This window comes from Coptis chinensis, chromosome 6 (assembly GCF_015680905.1).
Source record: "Coptis chinensis isolate HL-2020 chromosome 6, ASM1568090v1, whole genome shotgun sequence".
NCBI classification, from domain to species: domain Eukaryota; kingdom Viridiplantae; phylum Streptophyta; class Magnoliopsida; order Ranunculales; family Ranunculaceae; genus Coptis; species Coptis chinensis.
Genome location: NC_141461.1, coordinates 64,544,195 through 64,569,345, shown reverse-complemented (window position 1 = coordinate 64,569,345; position 25,151 = coordinate 64,544,195). Strand labels below are relative to the sequence as shown.

Here is a 25,151-nt window from a genome sequence, read left to right as displayed (position 1 = left end):
TTCGAAGTCGGGCTTCTTGAAGTTCGTAGAGGCTTAACGATAGTTCTGAATATAATCTGAAAATGGATAATGTTGAAAACCCATTACGGCTAAGTCTCTGATTTGGTCATTGCGAGTACTTCTTCCTCTGATTGCTCTTGCTACAATATCTTCGATAGTCCTTCGATCGAGTCCAGCATTACTTTCTTCCGGGAAATCATGTCGGTGTGAATGAGTAGGCCGATATCTGTGAGCATATGGGGGAGGAGTCAGAACTCGATGTCGATGACTGCATGAATTAAAATTTATCCGTCCGGAATGACGGGATGGGGAGTAGTCAGGAGTCCGGGCTCCATGTCTGAAATCTGTCCTTCTGGTTGAATGATGATCATGAGTCCGGACTCCATGTCCGGACTTTGTCCTTCTGGGTGAATGATGATCATGAGTCCGGACTCTATGTCCGGACTCTGTCCTTCTGGTATTATGGCGAGAATCCAAACCTAGTCTGTCCCATACATTGGATTGTGCTGGAGGAACTGGTTCTCGCCTATCATCAGTAGCATTTCGATTCCTTCGCGGTGCTGATGAATGTTGTTCAGAACTATTTGGAGAGGGAATTCTAGGCCTTTTCCCCCTAGCATTCCGGAGTCTTTCATTCTCTACAGTAAGCCTCAGGATTTCTGATTGGAGTTCATCCGGATTGGGTTGAACTTGTTGCGGATGGCGTGAAGATTCCTGAACATCTTGGACAACATTTTGTGGGATGTTACTGGTGTGTGTGGCATTGACAGGAATCATTCTACGCTGAGTAGATCGTTGGGAGACTACAGGATGTTGTTGGCCATTTAGGCCATTGGTTTGTGATCTGGTTTGTGCTCTTCCCATTGGTGTGGATTTGAAAAGCACAGACGGCGCCAAATGTTTGGACTAGAAATTCCCAAACATAGTTAGGGTTGTGAAGAGTGGATTGATTGACCAAAAGAAATGAGACTGAACCTTAGAAGGCTGCCTACGTACCCCAGTCCGGAAACAGGGATCAAGTCTCAGCAGTTTTTGTTTGCGTAGTTCTGAAAGTGAGAGTAGACTCTTATAAGAAAGATTCGGATCCCAAGATCCGGATCCCACTCTAACCCCTAAATCTCTGAAGATTTTGGTTTATCTTCTTTTTTCCTTCTCTGTCCCCGTTGACCAGACTGTGCCTATTTTCTTTCTTAAACCTGTGCCAGATGCACTTGTAAATATTTGGATCTGGACCAAGTCCGGAATCATGTTGGGTTGAATCCAGAATGTTGGGCCAGAGTCCGGAAAGGTGATGAGCCGGATCCGAGTCTGGAAACACATCGAAGGTGGGGCCCAAACATCACCGTGCGGATGCACTGTAAATATTTGGATCTGGACCAAGTCCGGAATCATGTTGGGTTGAATCCAGAATGTTGGGCCAGAGTCCGGAAAGGTGATGGGCCGGATCCGAGTCTGGGAACACACCGAAGGTGGGGCCAAATAGTGAACAACAATACATTTGGAGTTGGGCTGGAGCAAAAGAAAGCACTCAAAGGACTAATAAGTGACTACTTACTGGAGGCGACCGATTGGTCTATGGAAGGAGATGTCCTGATATTGAATGGTTTTATATGATGTCATTAACGCGGTCTTTTGCGGTTGGTGACGACATACCGACCATGCTTATGGGAGTAGCAATTATGTATGGCTACCGGTCTTCAAGAGCTTTCATGAGCATAAACAAATGAGAGAACTAAAGAAGCTCAAATGCATGGCATTCGGACATTGGTGTGTATTCCTACTTTGAATGGGATTATTGAAATAACCATTTTAAGGGGGGAGTGAAAGCAGATCTAATAGAAAAGACTTATTAAAATTGACCAGATTCTGTGTGAATGTAGTTTGACTCTGATCTAGGGGTGACTACGGATCGGATCGGATCGGATTAACCTCCTTCGGAATTTTTCCAAATTTTTTTTGGAACCTAATATGCTAGCCAAATCCGATCTAATTTTTTTTCGGATTCAAAATATATTTCCAATTTCGAAACTTTCGGAAATTTCGAATAACTCGAAAATTTCGAATACTTGGTAAATTTTCAAAGATCTCTTTATTTTCAATTATTTTGGAATATCATCACGCCAATGTTCATTGTAAGGAAAGAAAACCATGTCCACAACACCAATGTACCAACAACAATACGCACTTGTTTACTGAGAAAACCCATTTTCATTCAAACAAGTGATCCAAAAAAAAACGAGAAAAAGAACCTGCAGCCACCAATAGCAAGCATTGCATTCTGTTGAGGTCTGGGTATTTGTAATGTTTCAATCTTTTTTCGTGTGTGGAAATTGAAGCGTGAAGTGTCTGCATAAATAATGGATTATGGTCTTGGACTCTAAGTAGCTTTACATAATATTCTATCTATTGGAATTTGGCTTTTGGATTGGTCTAGAAGTCATTGTATGACTCAATGACATTTTTTTTCATATCATTGTTGTTATGGCAGACGGTGTAATGACAACAAGTGGGGAAGTAGCGGCTAGGTTATGTTTTTGTTTTGTTTTTGGAAGTAAAAAATTAGAAAATGAATGAATGGTCGAGATCTAATCAAGTGGATAGTGAGAGAAGTATATATTTTCGGAATAAATTGGCAATAATATCGGAAATTTCGGATCGGATCGGATTTTAGAATTATATCCAAATCCGATCCAATTTTTTTTCGGAATTTTCAGAAATTGAAAATTCGGAAAATCGGCCCATGAAAACTACACCAAGAGCCAGACCAATTTCGGGTCGGATTTCGAAAAAATCGAAAATTCGGCAAAAAGAGACACCCCTACTCTGATCACATCCAGCAAAAAATCTTCTAACCACAGGCAACCCTACACACAACTATTCTAAGAATCATAATAATCAGATCAAAATTTGACACTAAGGTAGCACCCCTACAACGATAATGCGGTTTCAAAGCCGACCGACAAAGCACACAGAACCAAGATAAAAGTAAACTTGTGGATCACTAAGACTTGAATCCGACTAAAAATATCAAGCAATCACAATTAGCATAAAAAGTACAGCTTACTGATCCATCACATGTTGAGCAATCTTTCAAAAGCAATGACACATTAAGATCATTAGAAGAAGAAAGATGCACCAACTCTGCCCGGTTGTCAGAAATGGCATGTGCAACACACTTGGCTTTTGGTTTCTCACCACTGCAACATTTTGTTACATAGCAATTTCATCACGATAGCAACAAATGTTTGCCTTCACATAAAAATTAATAATAATACAATAGCTGTATATCTATACTTAACCCATAAAATGAAGTGGATATTCGTAGAGATATAATGACAAAGAAAAAAGAGAAAAAGACCAAAAAATACATCGAACTTTGCAGTTGGTTTCAAAACCGACGTTTTTTTTTTTATTCAAATAAACATTGTACTTTCAAAATATTTCAATTTAGTCATACCGTCCAATTAATTGGATGGCGTGCTGACGTGGGCGGGTAAAAATTTCTCCAAATCTAATTTGCCCATCTAGCATTAGTTTCAACCTTGAGGTAGCATCCACGTACCATTTCGACACACTAATTCCTGAAATGTCAATTGAAAATCCGATATTGTAGTGAAATCAAAATTTAAGATGTTTGAAATTGAGATTCGAAATAAAAGGCGAGATAAAACTAAAACCCGACACTTGACCAGAGAAACTCATCTTCCCTCTTAGAAGAGAGTTTACAATTTCAAGTTATACAAGTTCCAATTTTTTTTTTAAAAAAAATTACAAGTTCCAAACTACAAGTTCTTCTGCCAAGGTTCCAGTTATGGGTGGCTGGTGATAGTACGCGATGTTACTTTTGATGTTAGTCTATTTAATCCTTTTTTGAATAGTGAAATTAAGCTTCCACCTTTCTCAACTTTTGAACTTGACGAAGACGACGTAATCCACGGTATGTTAATGTACAAGGCAGTTTTGTCAGCAGATCTAATGTTGGATCCCAACTATTAAGTTATGGCAATATATGGTGGTCGGAGAGTATTGGCCTTTTGGAAGCCCGGTGACAATGCTTGGACTTCCATTAGTCGTCGTCGAAATTATCAATGTTGTGCATAATATAGATGCATTCTATGCCGTCGACTTTCATGGAGCTGCTTATGGTTTTGACCTGAATCATCCTCGCCCTAGCAATAATCTCGCCACCTTGACTTCGATCTCAAGTACGTTTTGTATTATCTGGGAAATTCTTGCAAGTCAGAAGGTCAAGGGTTTGGGAAGACTCAGTTTACATCACCCGTGGGTTCCAAGTTTTCCAGTTTAATCCTACCAAGAGCTTAGGCGGGAAAAGTGATTGACAATGTGCCGGTGAAATATACAACTAATGCCACCTCAAGGTTGAAACTAATGCCAAATGGGCAAATTAGATTTGGGGAAATTTTTAACAGCCCACGTTAGCACGCCATCCAATTAATTGGACGGTATGACTAAATTGAAATGTTTTGAAAGTACAATGTTTATTTGAATAAAAAAAAGTACGTTGTCTGTTTTGAAACCAACTGCAAAGTTCGATGTATTTTTTGGTCTTTTTCTCAAGAAAAAACATCCTAGGACAAAGGGTAAACCTTAGAAAAGAATATGTCAGAATGACAGTGATACTAAGCCAAGAAGCAAAACACAAACCAGTATCGTAATACTACCTAATAACAGCACATTGATGCATAGAGACAAATACTCTCAACAGACTTGTAATGCAGTTATATATTAAGGGATAAACTTCAGTAGTTGCTAACTTCACTAAGATGAAATATCCTACAATACAATGGTTATCAAGAAGACTGTAAGCACACTATCCCCATTAAACTAATCAAATAGATATTTCTAAGCCTGACATATAAATTTTGAAAAATGTATAAATAAGCAAACCTGCAGCAGTACCACTGGACCAACCCACGAATTTTCCCTGTGATTATTTTGGCCATCCTTTAGAAATACTCGCAATCCGCCAACAATTTCCCTATCGTGCGACGCATTTCAATAGGAACCAGCTTATACTTTTCTGCATCGCTGCATGTCCCATCCAAGTGTAGTTTAAGTCTTCTAACACCACCGGACATCATAATTTTTTTACAGTAGTTACACTGAGATTTCTTGCGATCATCATCAAATGATATTCCATGATCCCAAATAATGTCCGGCTTATGTGACACACCTATACAAAACATATATATAGATGCACAAACTAAATCTCCTGAAACCTATATACAAACTACAAAGAAAAGTAGTCTTAAGACTTATTTTCCTGAAACCCTCCTGTATAATGAAACAATGTTCTTAACATATTGGTACACAATAGTTAACATCCTGTATAATGAGATCGTAAAGAACTTTCAATTAAGTGGAAGACAATGAGCAAATATTGAGTTTAATGTATGTATAATATCCCTTTAAATAACAAAAATATATAAGTAAAGCCACTTCAACATATAACTTGAGTGTATTTTCGTATGTTGTTCTGCACTCCTTCGTTTACATCAGGATTCTATTGATGAGAAGCTTTGTGAATTCAATCAATCCTGTAGTAAGAATAATTTTAAATCTTATTATTAGTTATTATTTCAATATTTTATTTCCAAGTATTAGGAAATGAGTATGTTACCTGAATTTTTACACATTGTTTTTTGGCATTTGGTTCTTCATCTTCTTGTTTGATTTTGATGCCCTGTTTTTAAGATAGTAATTGAATAGGTTAGTAGTAGAGCAAAACGTTAGCTATGACTATTATTGGAGTATGAAAGGAAGCTAAAGTTCCACAGCTTGCTTAGGCAATAAACTGCAACAGTAAAATTTTAACAATGCATTATAACCAACAATAAAATTTGTACTTACCTTTTCAATTTTGTCTAATTTTGAGACGGTTAATGAGCTATCTTTTCCATTTTCACAGTTGTACTTTGTTATTCTGACTTCAAATTCATATTCCTTGCCAATTGGTTCTTCTAATATTTCAGAAACTAAGTCGAAGCCATTTTCCTGCATAGAATATTTTAATATCATCATGCGAGATTTTTTTGTAAATAAATGTAATTTTAAAGAGTTAAAGCTAATTAATACATGTTTCTCAATTTTCAACAGTTCATCCAAAGGACGTTGCAACAAATATTCGGCCTCATCATCAAACGTTGTTATCAACTTTTTGCATGTTGAATCTTCAATTTCAAATTGGAGTTTGTACCTGCATAGAATGTAATTACTTTAGTCTCTATGATAATATTTGTAATTTTTTTAAAAATATTTGTTATAATACCTTTTTGTTGGTTGTTTCATTGAAATGAAACAATAATCACACCACCATTCTGGATATTTTAGTTATATTTTTCTTCTGCACTGATCGCTTTCACAACAATTGTAATGCCAGTTGTATTTGTTGTCAATCTCTGATATTTTTGCTTTAAATTTGTACCATTTTCCCTATACATTGATAATTTCAAATTTTGTTAAGCAGTAAAACAATAATTGAAAAGAAGATTACACATGAACTTGGATAAAGGCAGGAAGTTATCACTGATGAAGTACTCAATAGTAATGTATCAATTTCTTCTAAATTTTTCACTCGAATTGCCTATGTTGCATAGGTAGATGACCTTTTTCTTGAAATTGGCAACTCTGCCCGTGGATTGTTTGAATTGCATTTTACATAAGAGATATGTCATAAACTTTAAAGTATGTATATGATTTTTTCTTGTGAAATAAGTAATTGTTACCTATTTTTTAAAGTATGAGCATCATCTGTTTCCAGGTTTATATACACCTTTGTCGCCGGTGTTGCTTGGAGTACATATTTACCTGAAGCCCAATAACTTTGTACATTAGCACATATCACTCAAATTTATTAAATGTATATATTTAGATAGATGTACCTGAGAACAATCTGACTGTTGTTGAAGTCACAGTTATAATATCTCTTGGGCCATTTTTTGTTAGGACTTGTGGTATTTGTTTAATCCGATCTCCCCATAAAGTAATTTCCAAGCATTAATTCCATTCTAACAATAAATAAGGAAACAGAGTTCAAAATATAATATACCATTGGTGATTAGTTGGTTTATTAAATAGTAGAGTATCATTAATAAGAAAAAACATACCTCTCATTATCAATGTAGATTGATTTTTTATCTGATTGTCCCATCTTTGTGTGAACATTTTTTTGCAATTCACCGATGTTGTTGTAGAATCCAATGACATCTGAATAAGGTAAACTTTATTGGTAAGCCTATGAAAATTTTACCAATAAACGAACTAATATACTTTGAAAAAAAAAATGTTAGAATTACCAGTAAGAAATTCGTCTTGCTTATCTCGTGGGGCTAATTTCTTGAAATCGACAAACCTGAATAGTTGTCGTGGAATTGATGTTTCATCTGAAATATTCCTCATGGTTGTATACTTCTCAAATGTTATCTTGTTTTTATTGTTCACGGGACAGTAAGACCTAACGTTTTTAACGGTGAATTTTTCCAAATGTACCACTGAACCATCTTGAACTTTTTCCTTAAACTGTGGATAGATCTCCATATGTATAGACGCATTTATTTGGTCACCCTGTATGAATGAAAAAAAGTAATGGATATAAATCTTAAAGTGATAAAAGAGATGTTGAATAAGTGTGGTACTTACTTTTTTGTCGATGAGGATCATATCCTTACTTAACAATGCCTCATTTCCAACCAGATAGTGGTCCCAGCTTCTATCAATTCTTACTCTGAGCTTCAAATTCCTAACTGACTTGGTGGCTTGCTTTATCAAACTGTAATGAGTTGTCATGTCTAAATGCTGCAACATTATATAATGTTAGATAGACCGAGAACAGATAAGTAGGAGATTATCTTTTCAAAGTTAATATAATTAACTAAAAAATAACTATAAAATGAAAACAAAGGTATGTCCAATGAAGTAGTAAACTGTAGTGATTTCAAACACTTGGCATATATAGAAAATGGGTGTGTATATTCCAATAAAGAACAAAAGAGAATAAAAAAAAATGGCAAATGTGAATAATGTCTCCATAGTAGCTGTTGGTCCTCTACACTGTAATAGAATAAAAAAAATTAATTAGTTAATAAGCAATTCACTCTATATGAAGTTAAAAATTGAAAATTTGAGATTGAACTAATCTTTTTTTTACCTCATTGTAAATTGTTGAATGCTTCTTTGTAGACAATGTTCTGAGTGTATCCTTCTGGTTCGTCACCATTTTTCTTGATTAGGAATTTCAGTCCTGATTGTGTAGTTGTTCGTGATATTGCAACGTATAGTTGTCCATGACTGAAAACTGGCTTAGGCAAGTATACCCCCACTTGCTTCAATGTCTGTTCTTGACTTTTATTTATTGTCATTGCGAAACAAATCTTTATTGGAAATTGTATTCTCTTCAAACTGAAAGGCCAGTTCATGCATTTATAAGTTGTCTTTATCCTTGGTATATCAGTTTCCCCGCCAATGTTGCTCCCTGTTATAATTTTTGCTTTAATGACCTTTGGAGCTAGTTGGATAACAATAAGTCTCGTTCCATTACAAAGACCAAGGCTCTGGTTTATGTTTCTAATAAGCATGATTGGCATGCCAAGTTTCAACTCCAGCTTGTGGTTTGGAAGACCAGATCCTTTAATTATGTTAAGAAATTCAACTGGGTATACTGCATACTGTTCTTCAATATTTTCAGATATGGAGCTTAATGAATCGGCGCTGAAGTACTCACACATTTGTCCCTCAAAGGAAGACAGGATGTGGGAGTTGATATCATCTACAAACTCGTTTGTAGGTGACATAATGCATTTATATCTGAAGTAGTTGTCATCCATGTATTTTGATGGTAAATCTTTGTAAATACTTGACACGATATCATTTATGCTGTCATCGCTAGGGGCAATAAGAAGATCATTAGGAATTTGGATCCAATTTTTTTTCTTTACCTTCGAATATGGAAATGGCAGGTAAGTTTCCTTCTCCGAGGTTTAATACCTACTTGTTGAAATCTGACGCCAATGAAGAATCCACATTCTCTAAGCGCATGTTTCTAGTTAGCTTGAAGACTTTGCAATGCTGCCAAATATGTGATATGTTTATCGATGAAGCAATTATTAATTCCCTTATACCTCTTGGAATGACAGGTAAAATCTGCCTGAAATCTCCCTGTAGCAGAATAATTTTACCTCTAAAGATCTTGTTTTCATTTTCTTTGCCCATTAGATCTTTCAACGTCCTGTCTACTGCTTCAAAATCATGTCTGTGGGTCATAGGAGCTTCGTCCCAGACTATAAGATCAGCTCGTTGAATAAGTCTGGCCAGCATGGTGTTTTGACTTATATTGCAGGTTGAGTACTCATCAATTTCTATTGGGATTTTAAATCTTGAATGCGCTGTCTTTCCACCTGGAAAAAGTAGAGCTGCTATTCCTGAAGAAGCAACTGCAATGGCTATTTTCCCTTGTGACCGTAGTTGGGTCAGTATGGTATTGTAGAGGAATGTCTTGCCAGTCCCTCCTCTTCCATAGATAAAATAAACCCCACCTGAGTTTGCATTGACTGCATTTATAATTTCATCATATATAGTCCTCAGGTCATGATTCAGGCAGTTTTACATTTCATGAAATTGTTAGTGCATTTCATTGTGGCTATATTCTTGTTCTTCTGTGATGAGTCTATCTGGGTCTCTAGGTTCTGACCTCATATCTTTGAACGATATCTTAAAATCTTTCAGTTGACGGTTTACTTGTTTCAGTAATCTGTCAATCTCAGTCAGCGCATGGTTTCTAAGCTCTTCAGGTGTTAAAATCAGATCACAGTCGTTTGCTCGAGTTCTTTCTTTGTCCAGTATGTCGTCTGTAAACAACTCCCAATGTTTGTTCCATAGAACCAAAGGTTCACTCACCTCACAGAAAACTAATAGTGTCGCAAATAATTGCCTCAAGGAAGCACTACCAGCCCATTGACTTGCTTCAATGATTGCATCATTCCATTCGTCGCCATTTTGCAACAGTCCAAGTGCAAGACATGTTGATTTGAAATCCTCATACTCCTTGCCGTTGACAGTTTGAGATCTTTATATGACGTTGCACCTTTTTGAACATTTAATACCATTCGCAAATAAAACCGTTCGCCTGATGTCAGATGTGCATAAAAGATCCTTCCGATTTTTACTCCTTTCTGTCTTAATTTCCAATATTTAAGAGAATCAACCCAAACAAATTTTATTGGAAAATCAACATACCTCAGGTGTTTACCATCTTCATGTAATTGGTTATAGCACATCCACTATGTAAATTTGGTTTTCTTTGAACTTTCACGGCTTATGACTTCACCGGTGTTGTCATCGTCATGATAGAACACCGGATGTTCACCTTCAAGATGGAATGGTAGTCTCTCAACAGGTGGGTATCGATATTGGATATCATAACCAAATAATCTCCAGCAAGCTTCATTTGCAGATACATACCGACAGTCTAAGAATCTTTGAATTTCATCAACTTGTATTATTGTTTCTTCGGTTTTTGTGTTTCTGACAGTGGTATCAGTCTCAACAATAGTAGTGGATCTATCTTGACCTTTGCTCAAGTATTTGAAGAGATACTTGACCATTCGACTTCTATTATAGAACTCCATGTTGATGTGTGCTCCATATTTCTTTAAAAGAGTTGGATTATAAGGAACAACCCATCTGTTATCAACGGTGAAAGTCTTCTTCTTCCGTTTTTTTGTAGCTATTCTACCTAGTCTTCTCATGTACATTGCAAATCCCTTGTCATCGAATGTAGTTTCTTCATAAAATTCTTTTGGATAAAGTCTGGTACATTTTCGTTCGTTCATGCAAGGTGAATTCTTGTCTAGCTCTCCACATGGACCATGAATCATGTTGTCTACGGCAATTTCATATAACAACGGGTCATCATTTTTGTCTGGAAGTTCAGCTGATATAATCTTATCAATGTCAGCTGGTGTAGAAGGCTTGTCATCAGGGTGCAACCAAAGTAGTATGTGAGCGTGTGGTAGACCTCATTTTTGGAATTCAATAACATAGATTGCTGCAAAATTCAAATTTAAAAGTAAATAAATATGAATGCTTGATGCCACTATATCACATGAAAAAATTTACAAATTTGTTTGTATAAAACTACTACGTCTAAGAAAGGAGTATAATATATAAAGTTCTGCATAACCTCGAGCAACCATTGGCTTTGTTTGCCTTTTGTCCCTCAACTCCTCTTTCAGTTGGAATATCATTTTTTTTTTTGCTTATTTATTAATTGTTACACTTGGCTTGAAGTGATTATTTAGTATATAAGTTAAACATTTCTAGTGCGACATCCTATCTTTTTTGTTTCAGAGTGGGATACAACTTTACATTGGAAAAAATATCGCAAATGATATATGTAAGCTTGACCGAAGTTTATAATTTATTCTCTTTGTTAGGGTTCTAAGTGAGACATTAGACATTATATTGTAAACCGACTAATTATTCCTATATAAAAAGTGTAAGAGAAGGTCGAAACTAATTGACCTGTACTACCAACTTGAGGTGTTTGTGAAATCCTTATTAAATTTTAGAAGGAAAGAAGTAAAACCAGCATAAAATAAAATAAAATAAAAATGAATAATTTACGGGGGAAAAGAGGAGGAATAAGATGTTTTCAAGCCAAGAGTCACATAGTTTAGGCATCACACAAATAAAATTAAGATGTAAAATATTTAAAATTACCTGCCATAACTTTGCCAAAGTGTTCTTCTTCTTTGAGGTCTTTCATAATCTGATCCACTTTTAGCTTAAACGCTCTAACTATAACTTCGGGACAGTATTCGGATTTTAGGCCTTTAACTCTTTTCATTGCAATTTTAATTTCATTCCACTTTGGATTGCAAGTGAATGTGATGAATAGATCTGGAGGTCCCGCCCAACTACATATAGCAATGGCATCCTGATAATTCTGCACCATGTATCGTGGCCTACTAGTAAATGAAGAAGGCAAAACTAAATGCTTTCCGACTAATCTTGCATCTGTGTCTCCAGCGTGCACTGAGTCAACTATATTCTTATATAGTTCTGCTCTGATTGTGGACTGGTTGTTTCGGAACCAATCAAGTCTTTCTTCTTCTACACATGTGTATATATCGACCAGAAATTGCAGTTTTACTTTACCACCTCTGACTAAAGTCTGGCCCTCATTTTCTCTATGTTGAAGTCTGAAGGCATAATATTCTCGCATGCTAACTGTGTGCCGGAGATTTTCTGATATTTCTTCTTCTCCTCGATACAAAATATCGAATGTGTAGCCGTCTTCACCGTATGGAAATAAAAGAGGATATTGCATTGCCATAAAGCTAGGATAATGTTCAGTAATTCGTTTGAGGCCTTCTTCTTGGTGTTCAACAACTATATCTCGATGATGAAATTCAACTCCATTTCTAAGCATCAGTGCTGCTACTTAAGTAGATGTAGGTAGGTTGTACTGTCTTGCATCTTTTGAGCGTGTGCCGATGAGTCTAATGTGTACAGGTATGTAGTCCTCTTCATTGAATTTATCTCGTGCCATTTGGAAGACCTTTGCAATTTCATTTTCCGCATTCAACATTGTTATCAATCCTTCAACTATACTACCATCTAATGCTTGTTCGAGTGCTTGATTGGGCAGAGCACTTAACCTATTCTACACCTCGTTCTCTGTGTCATATATATAAAGTTGTGTAAACTTTGGTTTATCTCCTGTTGGAAGTAACGATCCAATTTTATGGTAATTTTGTCCATGAATTCTGAAGACATATGGACCACCACCATTGTTAATTGCATAGTCTATTTTTCCACCCCATTGATGTGAAAACAAAGATCGAATTATATGATCTTATGTTTTCAATAAAATGAGTGCTTTTTGGTCCCTTTGATTCAAGCAGGTCCTTTAAGAATTGTGGAGGATTCTTCAATAGTGGAAGTTGTATCTTTCCCACTTGACAACAAATAGAGAATGTAGGAAGCTGTCCCTTTTGTTTCTTGTTGTTCCTTTCTTCATTCCAGAGTATAGCTCCACAGAAAGAACAAATTTTGTTAGGTTCACCAAAGTCCCATAGTTCTATATAAAGAAAAAAAAGATAAGAAAAAGGATATAAGTTATTAATCGAAATATTCAACGTGTTTAATTTAATACTTACCAATATCGCGAGTACTTTTGCGAAGTGGAATGCTGTCAATGAAATCAAAATCTGACAAATCAAAATTTGTTGAATTGTTGTTGATGTTCTGAAAATCAACATCAGTAGTGATGTTTCTTTGCCTATTCACGGTTTCTTCTCTGTGCATAGACTGAACTTTTCGAATATTTGAAATTCTGGTAGCACGCGAATCATTTATAACCAACTCTCTTTGTGGGAGAAGATTGCATCTTAACCTTGATTTACGAACCTGTTTATTCTTCTCCTTGGCCATAGGGATTTCTTATAATAAAGATAAAAAAAATGCAGAATTATAATTGTAAGGGACACTTAAAATAGAGTAGTTAGATTGAACACACACAAGAAGTACTCAGATATATAGAGTAGTTAGATTGAACACACACAAAAAAAATTTAATCATGCACTCACAAAAAAATCTAATATAAAGAAAAGAAATACTTAGATATATAATTATAATTACATGCACACACAAAAAAGTTATGAATTAAATCATGTAATTTAAAATTTTAACATTACTTGTAAAGAAAAGACGACAGAAGTGAATCCAGTAGGCAAACTCTAATATAAGGTTCTGTTAACAATAGCAAACAAAGGTAATCCAGCTGAAAACTTTTAGATGCAACAATATTACACATACTGTAAAGCAGAGGTCCAATCTTCCTTTTTTATTTATTTATCCTCTTTACTTTTATATATTTCCATTCTGATTAACTGGAAAATATTTACTGGGGGAGAGTATGTTGATTAAAGACTAAACAGAAAAGATGTAATAATAAAAGCACTAAAATGAAGAGAAAGAAGTTAATTTATATATATTTTGTTCCTTTTTATATTCACCTTCTACCGATACTAAGCACTTCACTCCTATCCATTGTTATAGAATTCAATTGATATTAGATTTTGCACCAATAGTAGTTTAATATATTATCTTTATCTCGTTCATTTATTTGTTTATTTCATTTATTCGTTTTGCAGGACATGTTTCAAAAAACAGACTTAAGCCTTTGGTAAGATTATTCAAGTTGATTTATAGTGTTAAATTCATATACATGTAAGCACTTGCATGTCTGACAGTTTTCATCATATATATATATATATATATATATAGGATGGTTATATGAACTCCATCTTATAATGACTCTAAAGTTACTCCACTCATAATAGTGGACTTACAAAATGAATTGAGAGCTAATTTTTTGAGATGATATACATCACATGATAGAGAACACCTCCACAAAAAATCAGCTCAATTAAATACGTTTAACATTGTCAAAAGTTGTATCAAAATTAAAAGAATATGGGCCGTTAGATAACTTCATAGCATTATTAACGATTTTTAGCGAGATTGTACATCTTCAAATGAATTGATTTTTTGTGAGGATGATCTCTATTGTGTGGAGAACATCTACACAAAAAATTAGATTCTAATTCATTATATTTAGTGGTGGAGTTTTTTTGGAGTCATTTTAAGTGGAGTTCATATAACCATCCCCATATATATATATATATATATATATATATATATATATATCTCTGTGACTCTATGGCACTAAACAACCTAGTGACTAATCACTGGCATTTTCTTAGAATTCAATTTATCATTTGCTTAGAAACATATTGTAGTGCTATTGTGCTAATATATCAAAGAGAAATAGTTGGTCCAGGATGGACTTTCTCAGTGTGATGTCGATCTAAGAGATGCCAATCTATCAGAAAGTATGTTCATCAACATCCAAGTCCCACCCTGACAGAAGAATCCAATATTAATGGTTGTTTTATCAAACTGTAAAAATTGGGCATAAAATCATTTCAAAGGGAAAGAAAAGGCTATTGTTCTAATATCGATCAAATGGAATATTGCCTTGATTCTCACTAATGTGAATTTTATTTGCAGTTTCAGAAAATAATGTGTGAAGGTCTTTGCGTGGTCACTTGCCTTGGTGAGTCCCAAGACTAATGAACTTTTTGAGAAAATAGATATACATTTTCTGCTGCTAGTGTGATGGCATTAAGCAGATAACTCCTTGAAATAAATCAATAATTACTGGTTCACTTGTTTACATGGTCTTTATCTTTCTCACCAATGGCGGAAGCCGAGGGTTTTAAATTAAGTTACTTCTAGCCTAGCAAGGGCAAGAATATTGGGAATAGATGGATTCAGATAGCTTAGAAGCCAGAAGGTTAAAGTAAATTCAGGACCCAACTGCAAACTTTAGGAAAACCAAATCAACAAATTGACATTACGACTATGATTGACATCTGATACCTGCTGTTGGGCCATGCATGGCAACCAACAGTAACACTATCTTGTACTCTGGCTTAGACACCAGTGCCTAGGACAATATACCTTCATGTATTAATTGATATATTATATTCAACTGTATGCATTGAGGGTATCAGGAGATAGAGCAGCATACTACAGCTGCATGATCCTTTCCAATCAAGGCACACTACTTGATGACGTAGGGAGGCATTACTACATATTTGGAGAGGTAGCTTCCCTTTATGAAGTTAGTTTTCCATCCATATTTTGGAAGCCTGGACCAATTCAATATCTTACTGCAACTGTAGGGCACAACACAAAACTAACATTGTTTCTGTTTGCGTTAATTCATGCAGAAATGCCATGTGCATTCCCTTGCAAAAGGACCAAGTGCTATCACAACACAACGCAGGGTATCAGAAGCACAGGATACGGGCTTTACCTTATTGGGTTGTAGGATCACTGGCGTAGGGACTGCCATCTTAGGAAGGTCCCTATTCTAGGGTGGTGTTTATTATGAGTTTCATGTCTAGTGCTATACTTCCTCAAGGATGGGATGACTGGGGTGAGCCGAGCAATCATAGGTACGCCCAAACTAATCCTAGATTTCTACTTTGTGTAGGTAAAAGTTCTTACATCGTTTAATGATTCATCCTCAGTTGGCCATGGCATATGATGCACCAAATATGGTATCAACATTCATATAAACTATACTCATTCAAAAGTCTTGCTTTTGTAAATTGTTGTTACATAATTGTGTTTTATGCGTTCCAGAAGGGGCAATTGGTCAATCAAAAGATATGATCACATTACAACTAAGAAAAAAAATCCCAATATATATGAACTCACAGACCACCCAGCAAAAACAGTCAGGATCAAAGAAAACGTTGAAAGCAAAAATCCCAAAATATATATGACACAATCATAGTTTCACATGATTTCACATATAAACAAAGTGCAGCATATTTAGTTACTTATAGTTTCATGTTCAATCACCCAAAAAAACATCTCCTTATATTCAAATATCTGTGTTTGTGTTCGTTATAAGTAATACACATCAAACTTTTATAATAATAATAAAAAAAAAACAAAAAAGGCAAAATTCTAACCTTATACTTATTCGTAGCAACCCACTCTTGATACTACTTCAAAAAAAATCTTATACCTCTCAACTATATGACTCTTCCTCCAATCTATCCTTATTCGCAACAACCCACACTTGATACTGCTTAAAAAAAACCTTATACCTCTCAACAAACTCTCAACAAATCCCTTCATATATATAGAGAGAAATTGGTGTGGAGTTGGTGTGTATGTGTAATACAGTGAAATTGGTGTTTGATTTCGATTGGAATTGGTAATTAGTGTTTGATTTCGATTGGAATTGGTGGGTGTTTAATTTAGGGGTATTTAGTAAATATTTCAAACTCAAAGGAGGAATGGCTAAATAATAACAAAATAGAGATTTAAATTTGCCTACTCGAGAGTTGAGGAGGCTTCCGATAGACTCGGCTATCATATAGTGTGTATATATATGTTCGTCAATACGATCCGATAGACCCGACTGTCATATATGTTCATCAATACGATCAAGATGAGCTGTTACCTTAACATCTTTAATTGACAGCCTATCCTAACAGCTCATCTTGATCGTATTGACGAACATATCTCTTTTTTAAACAACAAAGGATATGGTTGGGGGTAGATAAGTAACTTCTGTAATTAAACCTAAAAAAATAGAAAGAAATCACCAGATCCTCTCTTTCTCACTACTCTCTCTCCTAACCAAACGTCTTCGATCTAAATCCTTCTCTCATGAATTGAAATAACCTCTCTCCGACCAAAATGAGAGAGACACTATGAACATGAAAAAAAGTTCTAATCTTGTTGCTGAAATTTTGGAATAGTGAAGTTGCCAATTTGGGTAGGTTTAAGTCTTTGTTTTTTGTTAAATAAGTTTATCTCAATTAGTAGAGTACACCATAATTAACATTTACATTTAAATTAGACCAACCTTTTTTCTACCACTAAATACCCTTGATAAAAAGATTTAAATAAATTATTCAATGCCTTTAAGGACTATTTCGTCATTTCAAAATTTATTACCATTTATACCCTTAAAATTACATAGTATCGTAAGGACGTATGTGTAAATTTAAGTCGGAAATCAACTACACGCCACTATTCAATTGTCCGTGACTTAGCCTTCACATTAATTGCCAAATTATTACCATTTATACCAAATTTAAATGAAGGAAACCAGCCGTCTCTCTCTCTTCATCTTCTCTTCTTCTTATGCACCCATTTCTCTCTCTATTTTAAAAGCTAAAAGCAAAAAAAAAAAAAAAAAACCATATATCCTAGACGTCTTTGTCTTTTCTCTCTTATAAGTTTTATCTCTCTCAAATCTCCCCTCATTCAGTTACCAAAAAAGAAATCTCCCCTCATTCGCTCTCTCTTAAAAAAGCTAAAAGCCAAAAAAAAAAAAAAAAAATAGAACCCCTCTCTACTACCGATTATCTGTTAGGATATATATCAAGTTTCCCATCATGTAATTTACATGATAGGAAACTTCCCATAGAATTGTATCAATCCCTTATTCTTCTCCTAGAATTATGGGATTTACTTATAACAATTAGTCTATATAAACCCATGTAATTGTTACACTAAAATATACAAGAAATAATAATCTTACATGGTATCAGTATAGGTATCGATCCTCTCTACAAACCCTAGTCGCCATCTTCGTCATTCTTTATCCGCTGCCTACACACACATTGTCTACACCTGAAAACAAGACTAGCTTACCAGTGAGAATGAGTAATGGTTACCAGGAAGTATTATCCTTGTTGACCCCTGAACGCCTAGATGGCATGAACTACATTGAGTGGTCCTTAAATGCTCGGAATAAACTTCGAGGTCGAAAGCGCTGGGGATTCATCTCTGGAACTAAGGCTGCTCCAGTCGACACTTCCTCCACTGAATATGAGGTTTGGGAAGAAGACAATTGTATGATTAAATCATGGTTGCTTGATGCCATGACTAAGGATATCAGATCCTTGTTTCTCAGATTATCTACTGCAAAGGAAATCTGGGATACTGCTAAGCTCACCTACTCTGTCAGTCAAGATGCTTCCAAAGCATACCAATTGCATTGTGAGGTATTATCTATCCGTCAAAATGGTGGCACTGTTATTCAATATTTTGGGAAGTTATGCAAATTATGGCAAGAATATGATGCAATTGATGACTGTATTATGGAGTGTCCCACTGATATTAAGCAATATACATCCAAGGTTAATTCCTAGAGAGTGTATGCCTTTCTTGTTGGCTTAGACTCTTACTTGGATGGTTCGCAGTCGCGTTCTTTCCACAGTCCCTCTCCCAAATCTTCAAACGACTTATGCCATGATATGTGTTGAAGCCAACCGGCATGATGCTATGATGAGCAGTGCACTTGTGGATAGCATAGCTATGGCTGCTCGCAGAAATTTATCTTGGCATGACCTGAAGAAAGGAGGGCGCAAATGTAGCCATTGTAATGGAGATAATCACTTTATTGAAACATGTTTCAAACTCCATGGCTACCCGGACTGGCATCCTAAGGGTAAGAAGGTATCTGGTACAAGTTCTACTTTCAAACATGTTGTTCCTCCAACCCTTCAACCGAGTGAACCTTCTGCAGGTTTTGTGGCATCAACTGGTATGTCCAAATCTGTTCTTAGTTTTTCTACTTGTACTACGTCTAGCTATTGGATAATTGACACAGGTGCTACCGATCATATGACATGCAACTCCTCTAACTTTAGCCAATTATTTGCATCTCATTCTAAACATGCCACTACTAATGCCAATGGTGCATCAACACCAATTGTTGGTATCGGTACAGTTATTTTACCTACTTCAATACCTATTTATGATCTTCTATTTGTTCCTTCTCTTGCATGCAATTTGCTCTCGGTAAATAAATTTATCCAAGCTTATCATTGTGTTGGCTTGTTCTTTCCTACTCACTATCTTTTTCAGAACTTCCATACCAAGGAGAGGATTGGCAGTGGTAAGCTGCGTGATGGATTGTACTATCTGGAAGGTGATGCTCCACCAGTTAATAAAAGCTTGGCACATGCAGTAAGTTCATAGAAATTGGAAGACAATATAAAGCAAATATGGTTGTGGCATAAAAGATTAGGTCATCCGTCACTTGGTTATCTTCGACGGCTTTTTCCTTCATTATTTATTGGCTGTAATATTTCGGATATGGTTTGTGCAACTTGTGCTCTGTCTAAAAGCCATCGTACTCATTTTCCTTCATCAACAACTAAAAGTATAACTCCTTTTTTATTGATACATTCAGATGTGTGGGGGCCATCTCCAGTATCTACGCCCACTGGAATAAAATGGTTTGTTTCATTTGTGGATGATTACACTAGAATGACTTGGGTATATTTGATGAAACATAAAAGTGATGTCTGTATGATATTTCGACGTTTCTATCTAATGATACTCACACAATTTGGTATATCTATCAAAGTTGTTCGAACCGATAATGGAGGTGAATTCTTTAAGCAAGAATTGACTGACTTTATGCATTCTAATGGAATCATTCATCATACTTCATTCCCAGAATCTCCTCAACAAAACGGCACTGTAAAACGGAAGAATCGCCACCTTCTGGAAATTTCTCGCTCCTTGTTGATTGGAGGTAATACTCCAAAATATTTATGGGGGGAAGCCCTTAGTACTGTTGTGTATTTGATGAATAGAACACCATCTAGTGTTCTTTCTTTTCGACGACCTTTAGATGTGCTGGCAGAACACTGTACTCTTCCACCTCATGTTCATTTGCCTCCACGGATTTTTGGATGCGTAGTTTATGTGCACTTATCCTCCAAACATAGCACTAAACTTGATTCACGAGCTATATGATGTACCTTTGTTGGATATGGAACAACTCAGAAAGGATATAGATGTTACGATCCCATTACTCACAAATTTTATATCTCTATGGATGTTGTATTCCATGAATTCGAATTGTGTTACTCCACCAAAGAAACCTGCACCGCACAGAATATTGAAACTTTGATTCCAGACGGTGTTGAGGGTGACATTAGTGGGGAGAATACTCCAGAAGGTGTTCCAGAAGGCAGTATTGCTGGTATTGAGAGTGGCACTAGTGGGCAGAATACTCCAGGAGAAAGTATTGCTGGTGTTGACCATGCTACTGATCTACCACCAGATAGTCCAATCCATCACCCAACATCATCACCACCGCCCTCTTCTGCATTACCTGAGGTATCTCCTTCTCTTTCAACTGAAAATACTTTAAATTCTCACTAGACCCTTCCACCATGTACTAATCGAGGAATACCACCTATTCAATATGAACCTGACCCCAATGCCAAGATCAAATACCCAATAGGTAATCATGTTTCCTCATGCAAACTCTCGAACTCATATACATCTTATGTGTGTCAATTATCATCTGTCTCTACACCTAGTACATTGCAGGAAGCTTTGACAGATACTCAATGGACAAAGGCTATGGATGAGGAAATGGATGCTCTTAAAAGAAATGGCACTTGGGATCTTGTTGCTTTACCATCTGGAAAAAAGACTATTGGTTGTCGATGGATATTTACTATCAAACACAAAGCAGATGGTACTATTGAAAGATTTAAAGCTCGCTTGGTGGCAAAAGGATATACTCAATCCTATGGTGTGGATTATCAAGATACATTTGCACCTGTTGCTAAACTCAATACAGTGCGAGTTCTCTTATCCTTGGCTATTAATAAAGACTGGCCTCTTCTACAATTTGACGTTAAAAATGCTTTCTTGCATGGCAATCTTACTGAAGATGTGTATATGGATCCACCTACGGGAATTTTCGAATTCAAGACTACTTCATTAGTATGCAAGCTCAAGAAGGCTTTGTATGGACTCAAGCAATCTCCACGAGCATGGTTTGGTCGATTCACACAATCTATGGTAAAGTTTGGGTACAAACAAAGCAATGTTGATCACACTTTGTTCTTGAAGCATAAAAATGGTAAACTCACTGTGTTGATCATATACGTGGATGACATGATAGTCACAGGTAATGATACTGATGAAATTTCCTGTCCACAATGTCATTTGACTTCTGAATTTGAGATGAAACAACTTGGCAATCTCAAGTATTTTCTCAAAATTGAGGTTGCACGCTCTAAGCGTGGTATATTTCTATCTCAAAGAAAGTACATCTTAGACCTGTTGACCGAAACAGGGCTTCTCGGGGTGCAAACTAGCCAATACACCCATTGAACAACACCACTCACTTTCCCATTGCTTGAGTGATCCAAGTACAGACAAAGGACGCTACCAAAGACTTGTTGGGAGATTGATTTATTTGTCTCATACTCGACTTGATATTGCCTATGTGGTAAGTACAGTAAGCCAATTTATGCATGATCCACGCAAGCCACATATGGATGCTGTAGAGCGCATTCTGAGATACTTAAAGTCGACTCTGGGCAAAGGTCTATTATTCTCTAAACATGGACATTTGAATGTGGATGGATTTGCAGATGCCGATTGGGCAGGTTCCGTTGATAATCGAAGATCTACCTCTGGCTATCTCACTTTTGTTGGGAGAACCTTATAACTTGGAGGAGTAAGAAACAATCGGTAGTCTCGAGATCCAACGCAGAAGCTGAATACCAAGGTATGGCATTAGGAGTGTGTGAGTTACTATGGCTGAAAATATTACTAATTGAATTGGGATTTCGTTCTCTACAAACAATGAATCTCTATTGTGATAACACGTTTGCCATAGAAATTGCTTATAACCCAGTTTAACATGACAGAACCAAGCATGTAGAGATAGACATGCATTTTATAAAAGAGAATCTTGATGCTGGCATAATCAGATTTCCCTTTGTCCGATCAACTCAACAACTTGCAGACATTCTTACTAAAGTTATGGCAACCAATGTGCTAACCGATTCTCTTATCAAGATGGGCATGAATGACATCCACGCACCACCTTAAGGAGGGGTGTTAGGATATATATCAAGTTTCCTATCATGTAATTTACATGATAGGAAACTTCCCATAGAATTGTATCAATCCCTTATTCTTCTCCTAGAATTATGGGATTTACTTGTAACAATTAGTCTATATAAACCCATGTAATTGTTACACTAAAATATACAAGAAATAATAATCTTACATTATCTCTCCACTGCCGATTATTATTTCGAACAAAATGGCTACCTTAATATTGTATTCTCCCTGCTGCTACAAAAAAGTGATTATTCATATTTCTTCAATTAATGCAGGATGTGAATTGGGATCTATGCTAGATGACAATCAAAGTCCTATCAGTTGATTTTGTAAGATTGAGTAACTAAATTATGTTCTTATGTGAAAGGTGGACTTGACTGCATATGTGGAGAAGCATGAGTTTTGTTTTGATGCTGTTTTGGATGAACAAGTTTCCAATGATGAGGTACCATGTTTCATTTTTCAGAGTTTTGAGAGGTTCATTATGCGAGAATGTTGTTTAGTTTTTTTTCTCGTATTTTTTTTCGAGATAAAATAACCCATTGGTTGTTTTTAAACCACAGTGTTGTTTCGAACTTGTATGATTGTATCTACTGACTGCAAAATTATTGTCCTAATTATACATTCACCACTCCCCCCAAAACATTGTCTTTATGTTGAGATTTGATTGCTTTTCATATTGAACAGGTGCATCGTGTTACTGTAGAGCCAATTATTCCTGCCATTTTTCAGCGAACGAAAGCAACATGCTTTGCATGGTCAGACAGGTGTGTAAACAGACTTTGCTTCCTGTCATATTCAGTAATGGAAATAGTCTGTGCCCATTGGCAATCTCCACAATAAATATACACCAAATGCATATACCCATCCATTTCGCTTGTGCAAAGAAATTGGAACATGTCGGTGTGCTCTGACCTGTTGTATGCTACATGTACGTCTAGCATTAATATTCATGTATTGTATTCTTATTTTTGGTCTTTGAAGTTTGGTCACATGGCTTATACATACATCATGCTGCGCACATAATGGGTTTGAAACTTTTAATTGGTAATCTTTTTTGGGAATATACTTCTTACAACCCCACTACTCAAAACCAGTTTCTTGGATGTGGCTGTTACCTGTCCCTCAAAAAGGTATGTATTTGGCCAAGTCTATGCCTTTTACGATACAATTTTTTCTTCTATGATCGATATAACTTATTAGTTCATCACATGATATATCGACGTGCCCATGAAATAACTGATGACATGCCTGCGACCATGATTCTGACAATTATGCCAATTTACATTGTGTTTTGTTTGGCTATATATCAACGATATTAACGGCTATGCAAAGTTTGGTTTTTGGGCATATATCGAAAATAGTGCTGATATTCGGTGATATTATACACCAGCTTATAGAAAACCCACTGCATGAGGGAGTAGTGATTGGTTTTGTAATTTTGGGTGTAGCTACTTAGTAGTTAGTGCCTTGTGGTTTTCCATATAGGTGGAGAGAAATCTCGCTAAGATTTTCAGTATTTATGGCATTACTTTTGTTGGACTGTGAAAGTTCCTCTTCACAAATTGAAGAGAAAGCTTCGTAAGCTTTGAACGCTTTTTCTATTGGATTATGTGTTTAATGAATTTACTCACCATGCTCTCATTTTCTTCTGCTGGGGATCAAAAAGTTCTCAACCCAGGTAAAATATTAAGTTTGTATTGAGTTTTTATATAGTGTGTGGGTTTTGGTTTTTTTTATTTTTTATTTTTTTTGTTGGGTATGGTTTTGCGTATGAATTCTTAATTAGGTTGTATTGAGTTTTGATATTGTGGTTTGTTTAATTGGTATTGACTATTTCTACTTCTATTGGATTAGTTATAACTATTTTGAGGAGATAACCGGGAAATGAGATATTGGATGTGGGAAATCAAAAAAAAAAAAAAAAAAAAAAAAAAAAAAACCCCACAGTACTCTATATATTTGAAATAAAATTGGCTTCAAGGTATGAATAAACAACTGATTAATCAGGTATAAAATTGCATTTGTGTGATCCAAGTCTGGAAAATACACCTAAGGGGGTGTTTGTTTTTCCTACTTATAAGTGCTAGATCACTTATAAGCACTTGTAAGTGGTGGACCACTTGTTTTTACCCATTTGTTTTTTCCCACTTATAAGTAGCCAACAGTCAAAAAAACTTATAAGTAGGGCTGAAAGTTGTAAGTGAGAAAATCCTACTTACGCCAACTTATAAGTTGGGATTAGACATAAAATTACATAACTACCCATGGACGCATATAAAATTACATAACTAACCAAATAGCAAATGAGTTGATGCAAATGAGAAGAAGTTAATGTCTTTCCAATAACACTTCATGATTATCATAATAAACAATATGTCTATTGTGGATTGTTTAATGCATGGTCTATATGAATTTATTTCTACTTCCATTAAATTGATTTCTTATATGATCATCATTAATTTCGACAATAGAGTACATGTGTCTTTAAAATATGGGTAAAATTGTAATGTTGCCACTTATAAGTGCTTGAAAAAACAAACACCCCTACCACTTATAAGTAGTAAAAAACAAATATATTTTAGGACCTACTTATAAGTAGCACTTATAAGTGTTTGGCACTTATAAGTAGGAAAAACAAACAC

The 25,151-nt window shown here is 35.7% G+C and overlaps 2 protein-coding genes across 2 annotated transcripts; both read right to left on the bottom strand.

Moving 5' to 3' along the window:
• Window positions 1–7,017: 7,017 nt before the first annotated feature.
• On the bottom strand, window positions 7,018–7,806 carry LOC147493947 (uncharacterized). The gene is made up of 4 exons (XM_086567985.1): window positions 7,660–7,806; window positions 7,373–7,584; window positions 7,128–7,255; window positions 7,018–7,028 (listed from the first exon to the last, which is right to left on the bottom strand). Exons 1-4 carry the CDS (start codon window positions 7,804–7,806, stop codon window positions 7,018–7,020), a joined length of 498 nt encoding a protein of 165 aa, XP_086424111.1.
• Window positions 7,807–10,295: 2,489 nt separating this feature from the next.
• On the bottom strand, window positions 10,296–12,448 carry LOC147493946 (uncharacterized). The gene is made up of 2 exons (XM_086567984.1): window positions 11,737–12,448; window positions 10,296–11,032 (listed from the first exon to the last, which is right to left on the bottom strand). Exons 1-2 carry the CDS (start codon window positions 12,446–12,448, stop codon window positions 10,296–10,298), a joined length of 1,449 nt encoding a protein of 482 aa, XP_086424110.1.
• Between the last annotated feature and the right edge of the window lie 12,703 nt (window positions 12,449–25,151).